The 23,598-nt window shown below is 40.3% G+C and overlaps 1 protein-coding gene across 1 annotated transcript in view; it reads right to left on the bottom strand.

Moving 5' to 3' along the window:
- Positions 1-23,598, bottom strand: part of LOC106488616 (cGMP-inhibited 3',5'-cyclic phosphodiesterase 3A-like) — a 299,848-nt gene that overhangs the window by 27,267 nt on the left and 248,983 nt on the right. The window contains exon 15 of the mRNA XM_067306237.1: positions 21,669-21,909. Within this exon, the coding sequence (XP_067162338.1) occupies positions 21,669-21,909 (241 nt within the window). The remainder of the gene's footprint in view (positions 1-21,668; positions 21,910-23,598) is intronic.

Below are 23,598 nucleotides of genomic sequence, written 5' to 3' on the forward strand. Positions count from 1 at the left end.
TTCCCTAAGCGCCCCTTAACTTGTGCAAGCTCCAGGCATTGAGAAAAGTCCTTCCCACTGCTGGAAGCAGGTCTGCTTCGCAACAAGCCTCCTTAGAAGTGCCTTTATCATGTGTCAGCCTGCAGACACAGGAGCGGCATTTGCTAGATGGGGAGGGGGAAATGGGAGACCCATACAGAGAAAGTGGACCAGATTAGCCCAGCTAAAGCACATCTTCTCTAAAAGGGCCATCGAGAAAGAGAAGAAGAAAAACCAAATCTTACCTGGCAGCAGCAATCCCCAGGGATGGTGCCTACCAATTTGCGTGGGTAAGCTCCCTCTACTGCTTATACCCATACATGCATGCACACGCAGTGGTCCCAGCTTAGCAGGGGGAAAAGTCTGAGGGGGAAAACCACCTCTTAGAAATTACCCAGTCTAGGGAAGGCACATCTTATACTGGAGGTAGAGAAAGAAAGGAACGCAAGGGTGGGGGAACCGCTGTCTCCTGTTTCGCCTCAGCGCTCTGCACTTGTCCCCCCCATCCTCCTCCTCTGCCTCGTCACTTTTTCCCTTCCTTTCTCCCCTCCTATAGATTGCGGGACACTGGGCACACAGGCAAAGCAAAGACGCTGGGTGCCGAACTTTGAAACCCTGAAGAGCAGCTAAACCCTTCCGGGGATATTTTTCTTTGCAACTTGCTGCAAGTTGGATTGGGCACGTGACAAAGCTTTGTTAAGTGAAAAAAAAATATAATCCTCATCTTCTTAATTGCTCATTCCCAGGAAATGAAAGAGCGGAGCAGAAAAATAAAAAGACAAAAAGACAAAACAGGGTTGGGGGGAGAGGGAAGAGGCTAAAATATAGAGGGAACAAGTTATTCACAAAGCTTTCCCACCCAGACGCTGATATTTCCCAGTATTCCCAGTGCGCCCTGCTCCCCAGAGGCCCCTGGGCAAAGTCCCTGTCAACATGATGTAAAACCAGACTGAAAAGGTCTGTTAGAGGACAGGACAGAATTGCTTTGGAGAGTCAGTCACGTTCTTGGCCAAAATGAAAGGGAAATGTTGCAAACTTCCTCTTCGTTCCAGCCCTGTGTTTCTCCTGTCACCAGGTTATGGCAATTGAAAAGGCAACATTAATTTGCATGTTCGCGTTATGGTAAAGTGTGTGACTAATGCGACTAGTTCCGAGCGCAGTCATTTGAAATTAGAGTGGTCATAAATCCTGCGTGGTCTGCTAACTTGGGCGATTTAATTACACAAACTGAGAAGGTATTAACTATAAATACTTCTTCCTTTCCCCTTGCTCTCGCCTACCCTCTCCAGTAGAGTATGTTGCCATGGCAGCTAAAACCTCCCTGACACTCAAAATGTTGCAGTGCCAAACACAGTGCCTTGGAGCAAGTTCCTACTTTCTGAGATTTAACACAAATTGTTATCCATTCCTTCATTATATCTCCATTTTGACTTCATAATGCGGCTGGAATTTTGTTAGATTGCATGCAAATCACATTTTGTGCTGCAGCGGGTCTTATATCCCTGCTTGGCAGTTCAGAAATTTGGAAATCTCTTTTCCCCTTTTCTAAGAGATGTCAGGGTCCCTAACAGTCCACAGGAATTAGTGCTTGGGAGAACTAAAAGTTCTTTCAGCCTCTTTCTGAGAACAGCTTCCAGCCTGTTTCCTTCAATTATTAGGGAAACTGAGTTTACACAATACAGGATCTGTACTAGTTTTGCCAGACCTTTAATCTTTGATGCTGACCTTGTCTCCTGCAACAATTTCTGACAGAAACTCCAGTTTTTCTGCCACTGGTAGCCTTCTGCACACAGTCCCTTAAAATATTTAAGGTTCTTACTCATAAACACCTTATATGATCCCCTTTCCCATAAATCCTCCAAGTCCCCATTATGCTACAAATGGTATCAAACACCAGGGCATAGTCTCTACCTTTACAGAAAAACACCTAAAGAATGGCATCATGCAGCATAAGATGAAGTAGTGCTTTGAAAAATGAGGCCTGCCAGATTTAGTGCAATCTTCCCATCTTTCCTGGATTTTCGGTTCACTAGTAATTCAAATGGCAGCATTGTAAAACCTCAGCATCGACTTTCTGTCACGGTTGGCCCTTTCCTGGAATTTCTTTACAGAGGCTTCTCTGACTCCTTTATAGGTGGATATAATATCTTAACTGGAACTTTATCAAAACCACCCTGGGGTTGATATTTTCCATTATGGAAAGTTTTCTAACACCTTCCAAAAGAGCATCACCCTTCCTTTATGAGCTAATTATGGCAGTTCCTCAGAAACAGTCGTATTTATGTCCACTACATTTCTCTTCCAGATGGCTAGAGTAAATGAATACAAGATCCTCACTAAAACCCAGTGATTTCATCTGCCAGAGAAGAAAGTCTCGTCCAAGTAGCAATTTCTCTGTCTCGCAGGCATCCCGCACTACGGATATTGCACAGAAAGGTGATGGAATAACTCAGCTACTATGGTTTACCAACTTGGGAAACAAATCTGCTGCAGGACATGACACCTCTTGTGGCAATGCCCACCTTGATTTTTCTTTTCAGTGTCTCCCACAGCAGAGCACTGCCCAAGCAAGACACAAAACTCATGTAGAAGCTCACTAGACAATCAATCACACAAGAAAAGGTTTTGCTTTCCCTTAATCCCAAAAGGAATTGCTTACTTATATATATTTCAGCTATAATTGAAACAAAGCCTTTAAGGCAGCTGCAGGACAAAGAATCAGAAGCAAGTTTGTTCATCGAGGTCTGTTTCCATTTTCTTTGCATTCCTACTTTGTATTAGTTACAGGAAATTAGAAGCCAGACCACCTTCATTTCTGAAGCACAGGGTTAAATTAATTACATTTTTAAAGCCTAGTCTAGCCTTAGTGAATAGCTGTCACAAGAGTAATCTTCATTCAGAGGTGTATCACTACACTAATGACACAACAGTTTTGTGGGTCCGTCTCTAAACTGTACAACAACAACAGAGCTCTGAGGCATAGCTCCAGGGAAGTGGCTGTTCCTTCTTCAATCACGTTTAATGAGTGAATACTAAGCTTGTAAACTTGTGAAGTCTCAAAAAAATAGTGCTCAGAAACATGAATCTTTTTCCTTTATAAAAGATGTTTTGTTGAAACATATCCTGACAGAGTTATATAAATCATAAAGGCTTGCCTGGAAAGATAAACTTAACACTGGCATCTGAATGCATACATAAAAGCTGCATAAAAAGTTTGGTTTTATCTTATGGAAGGAAAGATCTTGATTTAAAAAAAAAATTTAAAAAATTAAAATGCATAAGTGGGATTTTGATAGACCCTATTGGCTTAAAATTTGAACTTCTTGTAATTTTTATAGTCTGACAGAGAACACATTCCCAAGCCTTGCACTGCATTGGAAAGCAAAGCTGCTTAAAAACTTTCAGTAGGATGAGACCTTAGTAGAATGAGTTAAGTACTTAGGCTGACACTTGGCTAAATGCTCCCTTATTTTTATTATGCTGGCATGTAAATACTCCACCTCCAAGCAACTCTGTTGTGCCTGGAATGACTCACACTGAAGGAGAGACAGTCCCTGCAGCAATTGCTTGTGGCCCAGGGTCCTCATGCTGCACTGATCTCCTGATCCCGAGAGCTCAGTGCAAGAGCTAAGCTGCAGCAGACAAGACAGAGAGCTGGCATAATATTATTATTTACATTACAAGGAGAGGAGCTGAAACTCATCGCTGAAGGTCATTGCAGGAAGTCTGTGCAGAGCTGAAGAAAAACTCAAACAGTTCCAGATCTCTTGAATCCTTGTCCAGAGAGCAGTAAGAACAAGGTCTCCCCACCACTGGTGAGTCTGGAAATGCGGAATAAAAGCAACTTTCTTGCAGTCTTAAGTACATCCTTGTTAAGAATATAAATGAATAGGAAAACCACTGTCAGAACAACCCTCACACATCCATTCCACATCAAAGAAACAGAAACAAATAATTCATGTTGTCTTTTAGAGACGTGGAAACACTCAGGGTTTGCAGTGCAAATTTCAAGCTTAAGGGTAATACTTCCTTGCCCTCTCAAAGAAAAATCTTATTATCAAAGGATGGCAGAAGCAGCAGAAAACTATCCTACTTATTTCAGTGGGTCAACTAACTTGTCATTGGAATATCCACAGGTCTTTCTGAGAAGTCTCATCATGCTGAGATGCTCATTAAATTATTCATGACATTCAGATTTTAAGCCCCTATCATGAGACATCAGAAAGAAGAATTTTCAAAATTAGCAGTTGAAGTAAATGCAGTATTTACTGCACCCCTAGGATAGAACAATACCACCTTTTAGAAATATGTTCTCCATGCATGGGGCCTGGGGTTATGATTAGGAGCATGCTCAATAGCTGTCAGTTATCCTAGAAGAAGCTGCAGAAGGTAACCTGTCAGGTAAAAGAGCTAGGAGGTCTGCCCTCTTGCGTGAGGAGTAAAAAGAAGAATTATGGATTGAGGCAGGTTTTGACTAGAGTTTGCAAGAGGAGAAAGAAATAATACCTGAGGGGAGGGAAGAGGAAGGGGAGAAGGGAAGTCACATGTATACTCAAATAGCACCACACTTTGCAGAGCTCCCAACAGACCCTGAGGAAACCAGCTCCTAGTGGGTGTAATGAGAATGATGAATGAGATCCAGCAATATGACAGAGCACTTCATGGCAGGAAGCACACTTTACTCACTGGAACTTTGAGGAGAATTTTAATTTAGAGGACTGGACTCTAATAAGATAAACCGGAATTTGGCCAACCACTAGGGATTAAAAACTGTTAATCTTAATAAAATCCCATAGCACTTTCTGTAATGCAGATAAATTCTTTGAACTAGGTTTAAGCCCAATGTTTTTGGCTAAAAATGTAGAAAGAGGTGTAAAGAATTTAACAGAAGAGTTTATTACACAAAAGGTGTTGAACTTGCAGAATGTGATGCTTTTGGCGAGCACAGTAATAAACAACTGCCATGTGCAAAAGATCATGAAGGGAAGTAATTTAACAGCAACAACAAAAAAAGTCACAGTAAATGAAGTCATCATGCAGATCAAACAGGACCCTTCTGCTTTGTGTTTCCTGGCAGCAGATAAGCAGATGTTGCAGCAACCCTTTATGCAGCAACTCTTTAGGCGTATCAAGCTTCCAAACCATTGCAACTGGGTCTGTCTCAGGTTATTTAGCAAATTTAACTACCAGTCTGGATTAGGTGTGACATCAGTCATGAAAATCTTAGGTAAAACTTTAAACTTGCATGTTTTCTCCCATGGCTCATGAACTAAGGCAATGCTAGAAAGTATCAGGCTTTGGCTGTGGTGTAGTTCAACCAAGTTGCTGGCTTTGACAGTTTTCTTCTCATCATGCTATTTTTTTGGGATCCCATTGTGGAGTGGTTAAAATCCTCACTTGGACTGTGTGAGACACCTGTCTCAGAGCTACAGGTCCCATTGGGACCTTGAGGTGGCAAAGCTCAAAGCAGGTAAAGCTCAAAGCCTACTTTTACCAAAGCTTGAGGTGGCACCTCAAGGTAGGCACTTGACTACCAATGTCCTTTGCCTTTCTACTCCTAGGTGACTTGCTGATGACCATCCAGGGAGCCCGTGGTGGCCTGAGGGACAATGTCTACTTCCACATGATTCTGGTGAGATAATTGAAGAAAAACAAAACATTAAAGAAAGCTTTGCTAAAGAGAGTGCCATGAGTTTTCTGAGCTTTCTTTTTTTTAGTGAAACATTTTGAAGTGGTTTTAGGTGAGTGGATTTGTCTGAGCAATTGAGAATAATTTGAACACCTGAAAAATGCGACACTTCATTGAGCCGCTACCGCCTGTGCGTCATGGCCTCATTTATGTTTTACCAGATTACTAGAAGAGGCATGTTCATGTGTGGTCTCATTAGCAGATTGACTGCCTCGACTCTGTGTTTTATTGCTCATCTCTTCCCATGGGAATCTCTTGCTATTTGAAGAGCTCCAGAGAGAGTTTGTGATTTTTAAAGACAAGTGCATTCCTACCTTGGTAGCCTAATCTTTGTGGTGAGGAATGCTGAATGAAAAGAGTTTTTCTTTGTTACTCCAGTTGTATGCTTTTGTTTTGGGCACCTGTGAATCTCTGTGAATAATTCAATGCTATGGAGTGATTAAATGGTGGGACAGACCAGCTGGAGGCTTGTGAGCTGTTTTTCCATTAGAATAGGTATAAACATATTTTACTTTCAAACTGGGAAAAATCCCAATTAATACCTCCCTAATCACTGCCTGGTGCAAATTTCCTTAAACTTTTGACATTCAGAATTTAAACCAGTGGGTAGATAAATTGGTGGGACTTCAAAACCAATATCCAGATTTTGTGGCTGATGCCTTTCATATTTTGAAATTTGTAATTTTTAAGGTACCGAGGAAAAGAGGATTTCAGTACACAGTTTATTCAGATAATTTGTATGCAACTGTTTCAAACAAGTTGGCTGAAGAGCTCTTCAGCCACTTTACCTACTTTGATGCAAGTAGATAATAAAACTTAAAAAAATGGAGAAAATCTTAGAAGGTTGTAAGATACTACTTTTTGCAAGCATAAACAGCACTCAAAGAAATTACTTAGACATCAGTCCTAGCCCACATAATGGACTAGCAAAATCTTTCAGTGAAGAATGACAGAATACTAATCAATGTAATTGCAAGAAAAATTATTTCACTTAGTTGATATCCCTTTTTAACATATTACATGTGTGATTAATAAGGGAAACGCTGTTAAGGTAACACATTTTCTCTGGAAGCATTAGTCACTCTGCATTACTACGGTTAAATTGTGCCACATAATACAGTCCATATTCAATCAGTATGGTCCATATTTAATTGGATGGAAAAGTAGACAGATGACGGATGTTGAAATATTGGTCACCATTAAACAGGGACATTTATAATGATGTCTTCCACTGATGGGTTCCAAGTCATACAGCATTTAACATGGGATTTATTATTCATCTGAAATATAGTGCAGAATACCGCCCAGTAAAGTTGCAGATAATCAGGTGACCAACAAACGTAAGCATGGGCCACTAAAGCATGCTAAGCAGGGTTGACAGATAAACCAGTAATCCAATATATACCTACTTTATAGTACAGTCAAACATTTCAGAAGAAGGAATGTACGATACATATGCACCTACCCAGTGAGCCTTCAGTGTCCAAGAAGGAGAAAAATTACACTGGATTAAAATACCTTCCTTGTGTTGGCAAGATACACAATGGCAAAATGTGACCAATTCTAATACTTTCTTTCTAAAATAGCTGCTGATCAGCTGGTGAGACTTCAGGAAAAAGTTCAGGATGGGTGACGAAAAGGCATGCATCAAACTGAGGTGAGGATAACCCATCCACCACTGCCCGCCTGCGCTGGCTCCTCTTCCCCCTGTGCCAAATGCCCCATTACTGGTCAGAGATTTATAGTGCAGGTCCTGCAAGGGCAAGGACCACGCCAGGAGCATACTTGCCTTATTTTTAATGTGGATTTCTCTGCCGATTAGAGGGTGGGAAGGTATTTTAAGGTATCTTAAAATAAATTAGAAACCTCCCTGATCAATGCTAAATGCTATATAGTACAAGTAAAGTACAGAAGAAACCCTTCTTCAGTGCCTAGTACTGCCAGCTACCTCCCCAGCTTCCACACTTGCATGTTTTATGCACCCTCCTGTTGAAGGCCACCTCACTGACTGCTCCGAGAGGGTATTTAATTCTGGACCTGATATAAAACATGTTCTTGTCCTGCCACTGACTTCACTGGATGTGAATCAGAGTTTGAAGAGGCTACAGGTCATTTGCGGTCTGACTCTTAAACAGAAAGCTGGGCACTGGAAAATAAAGGAAAAGGAAACGCGGCAAACAGGATACCACAGAATTATATTTATGTTGTACATTTGTCTTCACATTGCAACAGCCACATTGTTCATTTTGTGACAAGTATTTCTAATAATTTTGAATACATATTTACTGTATAATACATTTTACCAAGAGGCACTTCCAGTAATTCTGGCAAAAAGGAGATTCATTATAGTGTCTAACTTACAAAACAGTAAAAATAAATAATGTTTATCTAAAAGATTTTTTTCCTGTACAGAATCTATTTTGTACAAAACATTTATCAGCCATTAACTAAATCACTTAACAAATACTTGTGAAGAGAATATATTAAGTATTGCTACATGTATTGAGTGCAAGATACTAGTGAAAGGAAAAGAATTATTCTGTTTATGAAAATCACCTAAAAATACAAGGCCTTGTTCCTGAAGTGTTTAAAAAGGAGAAGCTTGGTTACAACAATATTGACAATATATAAATATAAATTAACGTATGTAGTACTTAGTGAAAAGAACACTGTGTTAAAAATTGGCATGTACAAATCCTGAACAAGATGGCACTTCTTTGCATTGCCACTTTGGTTGGCAGTTATTTTTTAAAATATTGCTTCAAAGGAATTATAACGGTACACAAAAACCTTTTCAAATGCAGCCATATAAAATTACATTGCCCCTTCCCCCAGCCTTTAAAAGTGAAAAAATTGAGGGGGGATTAATTTTGAACTATACCTGTGATTTGTGAAAACTTGCTACTAGAACTGAATCCAAACAAGCTTATCACAAAATAATTCTGTATGAAGCAGAGTGCCCTGAGGTCCCAGTACAGTACTGGGAGTTGGCAGGAGTCAAACTTCACAGGACAGGATCTAAGATGGCCAAATTCTTCAGTGTTTCCTGAAGTAAGAAACTTCCATTGACCTTTGGGGGAATTTGAAAATATGAACTTTGTTTAATTTGGCCTCAAAATTTGGTGGGGATTTAGTGCTGCAATTGTATCAACACATCCAGAATCTTCATTCAGAAAAGATTTTGATCTTGCTGCATTGGTTTCTTTATTACTTTCATCAAAATGGGATTTTTTGTGTATGTGCTATACATACTTGCATATTGTTATCCAGATGGCAAAAACGTACTGGAAACCAATTACTTTTGAAAGATACTATTTCTACTGGAGCTGTTGAGGCAAAGGTTATAAAATACGTTTCTGTTGGAAAATGTTGTCCTAGTTCTTCTATTAAAAGCACTAAAAAAAAAAACCTGCCACCCGTTAGTGAAAATGTTATCTGTTAAGCAAACATAACCTACAGTATGAATCACGTTTTTTAAAAAAGTGAACTTAAATTACTTTCCATCATGCAAAAATCTTATATTGATTACTCAAGAAAAAAAGACTTAACTTTAGAAAAGTAATGACCAAATGTATGCTGACATAGTTGAAATATTAAAAATATCATCAACACCACATAGCAGTTATAAATGCTGTCTTTGATCTTTTAAGATACCATCTGCAGTGCTGTATTAAGGTTTATAGACATCTAAAATTAAAATTTTTGCATTCAAATATAGATTTTCATTGTGTGTCAGAATCAGGCAGGAATTTTGAAAAGGAGAGGAAAGATAACTTTAACAGACAACAGGCTTTCTACCTAAAATAGTATGTACACACATGGCAAACCCTTAACTGTTTTCTCTCTGTTCATGTTACAGAATTTTTTTTTTTTTTTAATAAAAGCATAGGGGCAAAATGACCGGGTTCAGGGGAAAAAAAACAACCTCCTTTAAATAAATATTTAAAAGCAAAGAGTAACTGTTAGTTCACATTAATTGTTTGCAAGTGTTCGCTGTGGTAAAGGAAGACAGTGTTGAAAAAAGGAGAATATCTAATGCCATGGCCCTCAGGGCTATAACTGAGCAAACCACCCTAAGGTTGGTCTAGAGCTGGCTTGCTTAGATATTTCTCCAGTGACTTTGACAACAGCACTCGGAAACAAGGCGTTTGTTCTTGACCTCTGCTCTCCCCCTCTGCGGCTCATCTCTTCCCCTCGGCCACGATCCTGGGCCGTTTGCAGCCTCCTCTGCTGGCTTGGGCAGTGCAAGCTGGCACATGCCTGCCCTGCTGCGGCCACCCTACATGGGCATTGCTGTTTATTTGATCTGAGCGCTATGCTTTTTGAACCAGGAAAAGGGAGTGCAACATTAAAAGGACTCATAGCCCACAGCTGTGGCAGAGTCCTTTATATTCCTCGTCCTTCCATCCAGACAGCAAACAGAACCGCTCAGGTTTCCCCATCTAATTTACTGCTATAACACAAGACTTTTCGTGCTTGCAAACTGCAGTGTGCTCCCTGATGCACACCCATCTCATATGTTGCCAACAGCAAAACAGGTATTATCTGTTGTCCAATTTTTCGCACCTCCGACATACCACAAACACATCTTAGGAAGTAAGAAATAAATCACACAGACTAGCCACCTGAAAATCTCCACTGAAATAAATACTGTAATTTTTTCATCCTCTAGCATCGCGCAAAGTTTTCTTTGCTGATACATTTGGAGGATTAAAATGCTTCAGTCAAAAAAACTTCTTGGTTTACGTTATACTTCAGCTTGACAGACCATGGACAAGGCCAGTCATAACTAAATTAATCATCTTTAAGAAGGAATAGTTTTGAATGTGCAAGCACTCAGGGACATTTCTGCAATACGTCTCAAGCGACACTGGCAAGCTTTCAAACCGTACAATGCTTCTTGTTAAGTTAATTTTTATCAAAGTAGTATTGTGAAGTAGCTCAAGCTTTTGCCCCCCATTTGTCACTGTGAAAACAGACCCTGTAGAAGCACCTCAGCACTATTCTGCCTGCAGGTTCCTAAGGAGCTCATGTCACCCTATGATTTCAGGTGGGTGGTCGCATGGGTAATGTTTGCATCCTACTGAGGAGGCATGATGTACTTTTTTTTTTTTTTTTTAAGAGAGACAATGAGCACCCACCTGTGAGGAAAACCCCTCTGAATAAACCATAGCTAGGAAGTTAATGAAAAGTACCCCTTGCACTGCTCCCTCCGACCCTGGGATTCACTGACTGCAGCAGGGTCTAAAACCATGTTTCCATTTACTTCCAGAGGAAAGTTGTCTTGCTAATGGAAAGCAATGAAATGCAAAGAAAGATTTATCATATTAAGTTATTCTCAAATGTGCTGATGCTATTTTGCTCTAGTTCAATGCAAGTTTGTCTTCAATAATCAATATTTTTGCTAGCTCTTCCAATAGTTGCTTAAGATAGCTGTCACGTTAATCTTAACTACTCCCTGGTCTCATCAACAATACTTAACAGGTACATTTTCTTCAGGAGGCCTGGACACTGACTGAAGACATGACATAGGCATATTTTCTTTCCTCCTTTCTCTCAAATTTCCTGGCTCTACTTCTGGCTATCATCAAGCATGAAAAAGTCCTTCAAATGTCAGAGAGCTTTCTTATTTGTTGAATCACTTAAAAATATAAAAGAAAGGTTCCTCTGCCCTACTCTAGGACAATTCTCTTTAATGCTGCCACCATTTTAAATAATGCTTCAACATCAAGTAGTGATTAAAAACCCAGAAACTCCATGCTTACTTCTCTCCAGTAGGATTGATTACTTTTGGTTAGAAAGAAAAGGGAAATTAAGCATCTTGCATACAGTCTGCTTCATATTGTACTACATTTTTCTTCTTCTCTTCCTAAGAATTGCCAGGTTGACCCTCTCCATCTCAGTTTAAAACTTGATCAACTTGAGGACTAATTACATCTGTGCTGTGTGGCCAATGGAGGGATATCCCATTTTTCAGGCCAACATGCCAGTCTGAGACTGGAAAGAGCAAGCGAGCATCAGTGCCTGACTCCAGGGGCCACATCTGTTTGGGTCAGTAGCAGAACAGAGGCACCTTCTTGGCTTTATGCACACCCCCAGATTTAATCTTCCACCCATGTGGCAGACGGATGCTCAGGAGATCCCTGTTTAATACTGCTCGTGCCTAAACTGAAACCTTTCTGCTTTAAACACATAATGCTGGAACATCTCAACCATAACAGTAAGCTGAAAAAGGGACAGGAAAGATTATACTTTTTTTTCCCCACATTACAGGTTTTCAAAATTGATTTTCCAACAGTTAAAACAATTTCTGGTCAAAAGGCTCTTCTATCTGAGAAAGAAAAGTCACAAACTGTCACTATCCCTCTCCCCCCACCAACCTATTGAACAGTATTTCTACTAGAGGGTTCATCTCTAGAATGAACTGCCGCACAGTTGCATTGCCTCTCCCAGGCTTTAACCAGCTCGTGCGACTCCCTGTCGTGTTTGCTGGCAAAGCATCTTGTCTTTTATCTGGATCCCAGCTCCCAAGCACAGCCAAGTTTGCTGGGCTGCCCGGGCTGGCACTGACTAGCGCTTCTCGTGGCACCTATGCAAGTCAGTGAGATGGGGGATTTGAACCTGCACCCATGTATATCACCAGCAAAGCCTCCACCATCACCCCAAATGCAGGATCACACCACACAGACCAAGCAGGGTGTGCCAGGAAACTAATGAGACTTTGCACAAGTAATTCATTAACATTTGGGACAAACCACAAAACCTTTTGCTGAATTATGGAAAAAAATTCAAAAGTGCGAAAAGTTCATTTTAAAGACTGACAAAATTCCCTAAGAACCTAAGTCCCATTGAAAGCCAGTGGGATGTAGGCTGCTGAGTACCAAGCCTGCTCGAGTTCACAATTCAGCAGCATGGGAACAGCACTGCGTGCCTGTGGGTGGCCTGGGGCACAGGCCTGGCAAGTCCACAGGGGCCGCACCACTGATCCATACTCTGCTTGGCCTGATCTTTGGCCTCTCTGTACAGCATTTTACTATCTGAGGCATTTCTGAAGAAAGAAAGGAGGGACCAGACTTTCAAAAATATTTTGTTAAAGCACACAGAAGATTAGGAGAATGTTCAAAAGAAAATAAATGAACTTAATGCCCAGCATGGAAACTTAATTAAGGGAGTTGGATACTGAACTTGCTTAGATCCCAAATGGTACTTTTAGAAGCATCCATCTGAACCTTTAAAGACTTAACTGCCTTGAAAATTCAGACCGTCAGGATATTAAGCACTTCCAATAATAGCGCACTGAACTTTTAATAAGCTAAAAGTCTCAAATGCATCCACTGAAAAGTCCTGAGTAATTGTAGTCCTTGGATTTTAACTTGCTGATGATTCAGAGAGATGTTCACACATCTTATTAGGGTAAAAGCTGATGAATGACTCTCCTTGAATTGCTAACAAACACATTCTCAAATTGCAGATGCATTCTCAGATCTGCCCCAGGAATGATCCTCTCCCAGAATATGAGAGGCATTTGCAACGAGAGCCAGCATCCCACACACGGCCATAAAGCAGGCCACTGGTGACACACAGCCATTTGTCTAGGTTTCTCTAAAGAATTTCATTCAGAGAAAGTAAATTTGAAATGCTGCCAAGAGCACAGTAGAATCCCTTTTTCCTAGTAGATTCCCACAGCTCACTTCTACTGCCCAATGCACGGCCCACAGCATCGCTATCAAGCAAACTGGGAAAATGGCAAGAAAGGGTATATGTATGCAACTGCTTTGTGACCAGTAGAGTGCACTTCTCTCTGCACTGGTAAGTGTGAGCACTGCAAAAAGCTGCCTATTTAAGTGAAGAGCAGAACTCTCCTAGGCTAGAAGGGAACAGGATCAGCCCGCAAGTGACATTACAGGGGAAAAAACAAAGCATCAAACCTGAAAATCATGATCTAGTCCTCCCCTCTCTCTCTCTGTTTTTAAAGAATTGAAAACTAAAATACGTAGTATTTTTATTACTGACAAGTCTGTTTAAAAGGGGTTTGCTTTCTTTACTATTTAACAAAATCCCTTGCATACTGTACATACCAGAAACCCGTATCAACATTTTAAACACACTAACTGAAACACTTTGCTGACAGAATACAAGTCTTTTTCATTGTTCTCCCCCCTCCCCAAAATATTGCACAGGTTGTGGTTTATTTGGGCTTCACAACACCAAAGGACTGCGCAAAGTGGGAAGCTGTTAAGGCCTACCCTCAGAAAGGCTGCTGCAGCTGCAAGCCAAAAGTTTCGCCTCCTTTGGACTGGACACCAGTATAAAAAACCCTAAACAACTACCTGCTGCATTATTTTCTAAAAAAGCAAAAATCAAAAAACTGTGTTCACACATTTGACATATAACCTCTCAGGTATTTTCTCTTCTGTCATAGTCAAACAACTTGGGAAATATTCTGATTGTTTCCTGGTAGAAATGCATTGCGAAGAAGCAGAATCAGGTTTATAAGGAGTGAACACAGGCTAAAATTGAATTCTACTAGTAGCTATGTGGAGTACAAAAGGGTCACCTCTTATCAAGCTAACCAGTCCCAGATGCTTTTGCTTCTTCACTGGTATTGCTTCCAGTTTGGATAAAGTTGAAGATCATTCTGATTTTAAGCCTGTCAGCAATTCCTTCCCTGTAAAAGACCTGAGTTTATCAAGCTGCACCCACAAACAGGCTTGTGTAGCAATGCAGAAATGTGTAACAGCTGCATTGGCACTACAGAAAGTTCAACAAATTAGAAGCAGACATTGATTTTACTGAATGGCAACCAAAAATGATGACTAAGAAACTATAATAATTCCCTTTCAGCACATTTTTAGGATACTGTTCTTGGTTCAATACTGTATGCTTACTCAGATGACTATGTGGAATTTAACTGGCTTGCAGGATTTGGCCTCTTTCTGGAATGCCTCCTCTTAATTTTACCAAATGGGCTCCTACTAGCACTTTGTGCCATGGCTTTTTTTTTCCTTCTTTTAGCAAAGGCAATATAAAAATCAATATAAAAAATCAATTTCCAGTGATCATGCACTCAAAATCATGCAAAAAGTGTTTGGAGATGTGGCATTCTAAAGCATCTTTGCAAGTTTAATTTTTAAAGGGCAGAATGAGGCATATTAAATAATTCTGGTACTATAAAGAATGCAAGTCATTTATGCAAGAAAACCCCAAATTAAATGATTAATCAAAGTAACTGAAGAGGAGTTAAAACTGTGCAAGCTGGATTACTGGAATTGCTGAGATCTTGGAGAAAACTCAAGACATCTTTTTTTCCTTTGAATGAATTCTGCTATACCCTTTTCCTTTAAAATAATAGCACAATTGGGATCTTGGTTATTTTTCTTTCATTCAAAAATACCAGTAAATCTTTCGGCTGATGAGAGCACCCATGGCCATGCTCCAGGGCCATCCTGTGGAAAGGCACATGCCTTCCTCGAGACAAGGAGCAGGAAGGGACAATATCAGGCAGATGGGACCTTTAAGAAACAAAGATCCTGGTTTGGAGCGAAGGTTAACTCTAAAAGAAATACGAAGCAAAGAGAAACCCTGAAGTGATAACACATATGCTGACTGGCTTCGATAAGAGAATGTTTTCCGACAGTTCTTGGGAGGTATCAACAGGACCATGAAATATTGCGAATGCATAACAATGGCAAAGAAGCGATGGATGCAATGTCAGAATTTTAATACAAACAGGACTTTTCCTACAAACTCTTCCTTTCACAAACATTGTTATTCACACCCTTTCTTGAGAAAGGGCTGCAGGGTCAGAATATAAAACAGCATACATAATCAATTCATGCTGGAGAGATAATTGCTTTAACTTTTTATATATAATTTTTTTGGGGGGTGGGGAACAAAACTATGTAACTGGTGTGGTACTTTTTGGTGCTGCCAGTACCAGAGAGCATTAATATGTTAAAGCCTTGATCCTGTAGACCAGTGGCTTCCCGGAAGGGTCTATACAGATTACTCAAGACCTTATGTGTTGGGCTTGGAAATGGCTACACTCTATAAAATTTTTTTTGTATTTATTTTTTAAAAAATTAGCTTTACAAAAAACTTTTCCCTTTTTTTCTTTTTCTTTTTTTTTCTTAAAGATATCATTATCTACAGGAACCCATAAAAATTTCTCCATATTTACATCTAGATAGCTAATCATTGACAAATATAATATTGTGAAATAAAATATTGAAAGTGAATATTCAACCTTTTAAATAGACATTTGGCTCACAGCATAAACAACAGAAAACAAACAAACAGAACAAAACAAAAAGATCTGCTCTTCTACAAGCCCAATCTTTTCCTTTCTCTTAAAAAAAAGAAAAGAAAGAAAAAAAAAAAGTAAGTATATTTGTGGGATCAAATATGCTGCTTCTAAGCAGAATGCCAGCAACAAACTGCTCCCATCCAGCATCTCACACTGAAAAACCAAGTTCTCTGAAGCTCATGTGAGTAGCTGCTGAGACATACAAGTGTCCGGCCAGCACAGGACTGGCACCTCTCCCCCCTACCTTTTTGCTAATGCATAATTTGCCTTTTATTCGAAGGAAGTGCATGATCCCCAAACCCTCCTTCTTTTGCTCTTTCAAGAGACGGTAGTTTAGCTTCACTCTTAAATGATATATTTGGCCACTGAGGCATGGAGGCATAAGGTTAGGGTAGAAAGATGGCAGTGTGCCTCTAGTTCCCGAACGTGCGCACACATTTGCTCTCTTTTCTGTCCTGCTCAAACATATGCAATGCCCCACACAGCCATTCACGCACGCTAGCGCATACAGAGGACCCCTTCCTTTAAAGAGGAACAGCACGGTGTGCCCCATGCTCCCTCCTAACCCTCTTTGGAAAAGAAGCTTCGTGGCACATCCCTTTTGCCAGCAGCCTGGAAAGTGCCCGAGGAGGAGGAAGAGGAGGAGGAAGGGGAGCTCCTGCAGCCAGATGGGACCTCCCAGGAGCCCACGCTACCGCGGCCCCTGCTGAAAGCCTGCTGTCTGCAGCCGGAGCACAGACTGGGGCTCAGAGGGCTCCTGGGAATGCAGGGCTCCTCATGAAGGGCTCCGATTTCCTTGTGGGCACAAATTTTCTAAAATTCAGGCCTTCTGTTTGCCGCCATGAAGCAGGACGTGTGCTACAGCTAGTCCAAACTCTAACTGTGCTACTATTAGAGTACATCCACACGCAAACACTCGCCTCTGCACAGGCACACACACACCTATATGTTGGCAGGATATATCAGCATTCATATAAAGCCTTGGACCTTTTATCCCTCAGCATTAAGAGCCAAAGCTACTTAACTGGTACCTTACTGTTAACTGTCAATGTGCTTTAGAGGCAGCATTTCCTTAGATAACTTCCTTCTGTAAATATCTCAGTGACCATAATATATCATTAAATGTATTTTGCTGAAGTGCGCAGCCAATAACCCCTGGCTATATATATTTATATAATTCCACCCCCCACCCTCCCCGATCTCTTTAAAGAAAGTCTGTAAAGCCGGTGTCGCAGTGTGAAAGCTTCCTTGAGGATAGGAGTTTAAACAATGTACCTCACCATAAAAAGGAAAGAGAAACAAATTAAACAGCTGTAGGTGCATTATCCCATACTTCTACAGTGTTGTGTCTAAATGCTGTGCTGGCTTGAGAAAGAGTCTGTGCACGAGTCAATATCTGTCTTAAAATACTGCTGTAAATATTGTCATTGGTTCGGTTCTACAGCTGTGTTTTCTTCTTCCCGTTTGGGCTTCCCTTTCTCCTCCTCCTCCTCCCTGATGGCCTGGATTTGTTCTGAAGATGGGTGCAGTGTGGTTTGCTCTGCGCCTGCCTTCTCTGTCCCAGCTAACCTTTCCTCATCTTCAATCACTTTCTTCCACATTTTATGGTTCTGAAGCAGGTGCTGCGTGATCTGACAGTAGATTTTCCTCCTCTTGAACTTCTTTCCTGGAAGATACCACGAGAAATTAATGTACTCTTTTCTCTGAGGGAAGAAAGAAAAGGGAATGAAGGTGTAGGAAGCAGAGAGCATGTATTCTGACATATAGGAACTGCTCCAACAGATTTTTAAAGCCACAGACTTAAACAACCTTAAAGAAAAGTACAGGAAACCACGTCCCTCCAGACTCCGGGGAAGTCAACCAGTTTCCCTCACAGTCTGAGTCACAGATTTGTCCCATGATAGCTTGCATGCTGCTCATGACTGTGAAGCTTACAGACACATCTAGCGCTTGAATGGTTATGCACAAAAGCATGTTGCTGAGCCCTTCCTGCCCTCTCTCTTGCCATCAAGTATTTAAGACTCTGATCAATCCACTCCATAACACACACATTAAGCCCCCCTCCAAATGGATCCCTGCTCACTGCTCTAGAAAGCAAACTAAATGAAAAAAAAAAAATCCCGTTTTGTCTTCTCCACACTTCATCTCTGATCTGACCAGTACTGTTGGATAACAAATAAGCAGGGATTAATAAGCAAAGGAGGTAACCTGTTCCTACGTCCCCTCTCAAAGCCTGGGATTTACCACTCTGCCATCACACTGGAGATGACCTTAAGGCCTTTGCATAACATTTTTCCAACATCTGAGCTGGATAACTGCAGAAGTGATGTCGTATAGCCAAATATTATCAGGGAGTTTGCTCGTCTCTGGTTTCGAAGCATCAGTTCCCTGCTGTTACTCTATAAATGCTTTTGCTGCTGGTCCTTCACATGGCTCCTTGCACAGCTGCACTGTACGTGTTTTGCTCCCTGAAGTGTCTGTTTTTGTGTCTGTCTAGTCTGTCCAACACAGGTTGTTCAACTCCTTATCACTACAAAGCTTGAACATTTTCCGCAGTCATTAAGAGCAGCAATGGCACCTACAGAGCTGAAATAATAACCCTTTCAAAGACTGCTGCTGATTTCTTTAAAAAAGAAGGTGACGTAGAGGAATGTTTTGTACCAAATAAATTTGCGTGGATTAGTATTTGCAGGTTGTCTAAAGTATGCCGGTGTCAGGATCCAAAGTGTTTAGCCCTCGAAGCTCTTGAACTGGGAACAAAGAGCTTTTCACTGAGTGCAGAGCAAATCCAGCTCGATCCTTCATTAGCAAGCCCTTGCTTGCCTGCAGGCACCCTTCAGGTTTAGCACTAATAAGTGACTCCCGTGCTGCCAGTCCGCAGCGGGACGCTGTCTCCCGGGTTTCCCAAGCAACCCCGCACCTTGCCCGTGGTGCTACAGTTTGCCCGAATCGCTCAGCCTGTTTAACTCTCATCCTGTCAGTAGAGCTTTGGGGAAATTACATGCTCCTGTTTAATGGCAAATGATTATGACAAGGATTGATTTTAAGCTACCTCGAGTGTTCTTGTGGCAGGTAACGTGGTGGGATTTTCCAAATTCTGTTTTTCTAACTCTGAATTTAATCTCAGCTGCTCTAGCAAATTATCAGGACCTATGTGAAGTGCTTTCTGCAGCAACTATATTTGTATCTGCCTGAAAGGTATTTCCACCAAGATCTTCACCCACATCTAGACAACTTTTAATATCTGTGTATCTTGGAAAAAATGGATACTAATTTGCCCCAAGCAGCAGAAGACATCTCAAGCTACTGTTTTTTGTTTTTTTTTCATGGAGAATGTTTAGAACATCCAAAATTGTGCTGATCATAGGTATAAACTTCTAACAAACTGTAAGACCCCTATGTCCACACAAAAGATGCCATAGCTACCTGATTCAGATCCACATACCAGTCACAGAGAATTTAGAGGGTCAAAAGAAAACGTTTTAATGTATTGGTGTGATGGGCTCACACTTCACCCCCCAGAGAAGATGAACACCCCACTTTGGGTAAGGGAGCTAATTTGAAGGTTTAAAATTTTTTTGCTAAGTTTCACTAACACCAACTACAAAAAGAGAGGGAAAAAAGGAAGGAAGTAAACAAATACTCACCTTTCTTTCTCTCCACTTTAAAAATAGTACAAGTAATCCAAGAACTTTTTACAGTTTAAGTAAAAGAGATTTATTTGACAATTAAAAATATAGTAAGTATAAAATCCCCAGATGAATGCAGCAAAACAACATGAAGGAAAACTCTGCATCTCCAGAAAATTCTTTGAGCATTCAGAAAGTAGAAAGGTACAATAGTAGGAAGAATTAGCTTGGATGTTTCAAGACTTTTGATATAATCACTCCTAAGGTTTTGAAAAGAAAAGATGTCAGAGAGCACTAGATTGAACAGTGAAATACTGCCATGGATTAGAAAGTGGTGCAGAAAATAGGAAGAGACTAATAAAAATGGTCTATTTTCAGTGTGGCAAATGTTAATAGTGCACTGTGCTCTGAACTTGAGAGAAGAATTTTTTGACTTGACTACTAGCAACACAGAAAATAAGTGAATATAGAACTGAGGTGAACAGAGACTATCAGTATTTCAAAATAAGGTGAGACACTAGAATGGATAAATGAGAACACTTTCATCATATAAATATCTTTCTTTTCCGTAGAGCAATATCAAGTCCAATGCTTTGGGATGTATGTTGGTTACTAACTGCATAAGCATTCCCTCAGGTAAGCAATTGCATAAATGTCAATTGCTGCAGAAACATGGTTCTGCCTCCTATTACAGAGATGATCCTGGAAAGTTGGTAGACCAGGAGCTGCTAAAATAAACCTTTGTGTGCTATATTATTTAACATTTGCTGTTCTCACCAGCTTTTTTTGCACGCATGAACCTGACAAATCTAAATAAGTGTGTGTGTGTGTGTGTGTGTGTGTATGTGTGTGTTTTTATGAACAAGAAGAATGATTTCTTAAATACAAAGTAAATATCCCTTGATCTTACTAGAGATAAGAGGCCAGCCCTGCAAATTGAGAGACATAGATTTTAATTCCAGGCCCCAATCTGATTTATTACCTATGTTCAGTGCACCATAAAATCTTTCCACTTCTCAGCTTCCCCAACAGAAAATGAGGATGACAATACTCAGTGGGGCATGGGAAGGCGGGGGGGGGGGGGGGGGGGGAGAATAGAAAACGTAATGCTGTTAGATAAAAGGCTGTGTATTAGCTACTGTGTATTTAGCAGTGCATTGAAGGCTGGTGATTTTTAGAAGGATTAGATATAGGGGAGGGAGAGAAAGCTGACCTGGAGGAAGGAAACAGAAGAACAAGAGTAAAAGGAAATTCAAAGGAAGGAGCAACAAAAAAGAAATGGAATGGTAATACATGCAGGATTAAACTAGTAAAAGAAACAGGCCTACAATCGCAGCCTTTTCTCTTAAAAATAATTTCCAACAAGCTTCTGAGATCTTCTTGCGAGGTACAAAGTCTTCCTCTCAGCATGGCAAACATTGACACTGTCGCCCTCCTGAAGGAGAGGCAGGGAGACTACCAGCTGGGACACAGCTCCCAGCACACAATACCGCAGTGCACAGTACCCTTCTCTGCCCTCCCCTCCCTGCACACTACCCGGGAAAGATCTGCATTAAAATACTCCTGCTGTTAAAAAACATCATTTCCCTGACCCTCATTGTACTACTACTTTGCATCATGCTAACTCATGGAAACGAGTCCTTTCCTAGAAAATTCTTCTTCCACCCTTCCTTCTTCAAGTAGAAAAAATAGATTCAGTCTACTAACATCAGTGCTGAAACAATCTAAAATGCTCTTATGCACAGAAAGGCAATCCACCACCAGAAACCTCAGCTGAAGGCATAAATAAGTATTAGATAGTCAACAGCAACATGTATTGGTCCTGAACCACGGAACTTCTCCATTGCCAAGGTGACTGGCTACAAGCTGACCTCACTGAGGACAGCACTGAGCCACTCTAACTTTGGAGAGGCCCATGTTGAACCTGACCAGTTCACAGTCTCAGTGCTCTTACAGTAAGACTGCTTCATTTTTGGTCAGAATATGACACTTATTCTGTTGAAAAACAGAAACACAAGCAACTTACTGGATTCAGCATTTTCACAAGTTTCCATTTCTGCTGCTTCTTCCTCTTCATGCTCATCAGTGTCTCCTGATTCATCACTATCTTCTACCCACTTTCCTGGCATCAGCCCCGCTGAGTCATAGGAATTACATAGTGGTCCCACAATGTGAGTAACGAAAGATTCCTGGAGATGTGCCAACTGAGGAGCAGAGCGATCCATGAAAGGACTGATAGGCAGGCCAAGGCTAGCCTCTTCATCACCCTGGAGATGAAAAATAGCAGTAATTTCTCTGAAGTAATGAAACAAAGCCATGTCACTAAAAGGAGTAATTAGCACATCAAACCAATTAAAAATGATGAAAGAAAAATAATTTAACTATAATGACACTTCTATAGCATGCCAGTGTGCCGTTACTACAGTGCTATTTCAGCAATCACATTAATTTACTAATCGAAGTTACAGTTCTTTTCTTCTAGGAGGACCTGCTACCAATATCAAGAATTTAATGCAAAATGATGCCTACCTCCCTGCCTGTATTGTACACTGTAATTGTGGAAGTCTGAAAACAAATGTTTTCTTTCTCCACATTGTTTACAAAAGTAACTTCAGATTTTGTGACTGTTAGCTCATTCTCCTTGTAATCTGACATCTATTTGCAGGGGACAAAACTGAACTGTTCTGAGCAAGAGCTATCTCACTGAACCATTTTTCTTATGAATTTTGTCCTTACAATACATAATAACAAAGAGAACTCTCCTTGGCTTTGGGTCATATCTATTTATCTGTTTCCTAGGAAAACTGCAATGATTCATCAAAGCAAGGGTAATTCAGAAGCAGAAAATCTTCCCACAAACCTCTTTGCTACCTTTTCTTAGGGGCATAAGGGGGCATCTTCCTACTACAGGAAGACTCTTCTCTCCCTCCTCTTATGATTGAAAAGAAGGTTAAGCTTTCATGAAGAATGAATTTTGATGTTCTTATTCATCCCTATCAAAGCAAAGGTCTAGTGATATCAGTGGAGTTTTCAGAGGACTAGACATGTTAAGACTGGATGCCCTCTTCCCCAAGTAAAAAAATCAAAACTCAAGATGGTTATGAAAATGAATGTGTTAATGCAATGTAGAGAACTGTATTTGAGAACGCAGATTAGAATTTGCACAGTCATTCTCAGTTTCCATGACCTAGATTTTCCAAAAATCATGGATAATGTATCTGAGTCAACATCCTGTTGATATCTGGGAAGCACAAAAAATAAGAGGTAAATTTTGAAGCACGTACCACAAGTGTCTCACTTCCTTGTGTTTTCTTATTTTTATAGTAATCTACCCAAAAATATATTGCTCAATCATCATATGTGAATATCAGTGTTTACAAAACCCTGAAACGTGCCATCCATTCTTGAGATAGCAAGCAATTAAGAAAAGATGGCAGCTCTCTCTTTGTCACAGTAACATATTTGAGGTTTCATGGTTGCGAGTTGTCAGTAGAGGGAAGAAAGTTGACTATTAAAATGTTTATAAGTTCTTTTTTCATGTTCAGTTAAAAGTGATTTATTATGCGAAACATTTTGCAGTACATTTTTTGATTCTTTTAAATATATGCCTAATAGCCTGTCTTCAAATAAGGATGCTGAGCACATGGAGGAAAAAAGGGATACATACTGTAACAATATGGCACAGGATTTTGAATGTTAATATGCTATATGTTTTTAATAAGGGCTGTTATTTATACCGGAGTTAAATTCTTCAAAGGAATAGGTGTTTATTAAAGGAAATTCAACAAAGATATTATTTTCACAGCATAGATTGAAGGTACATATGTATGCTATTTTGATAACAAAAATTCTGGGGAAATTCATACTTCCCATAAAATTTTCCTTTTTTAGAAATGAGAAAGGAATATCTTTCTCTACTCAGAAAAGAATTCTATGATCAAAAGCATGGTGAAGAT

Source organism: Apteryx mantelli, chromosome 1, assembly GCF_036417845.1.
Source record: "Apteryx mantelli isolate bAptMan1 chromosome 1, bAptMan1.hap1, whole genome shotgun sequence".
NCBI lineage: Eukaryota > Metazoa > Chordata > Aves > Apterygiformes > Apterygidae > Apteryx > Apteryx mantelli.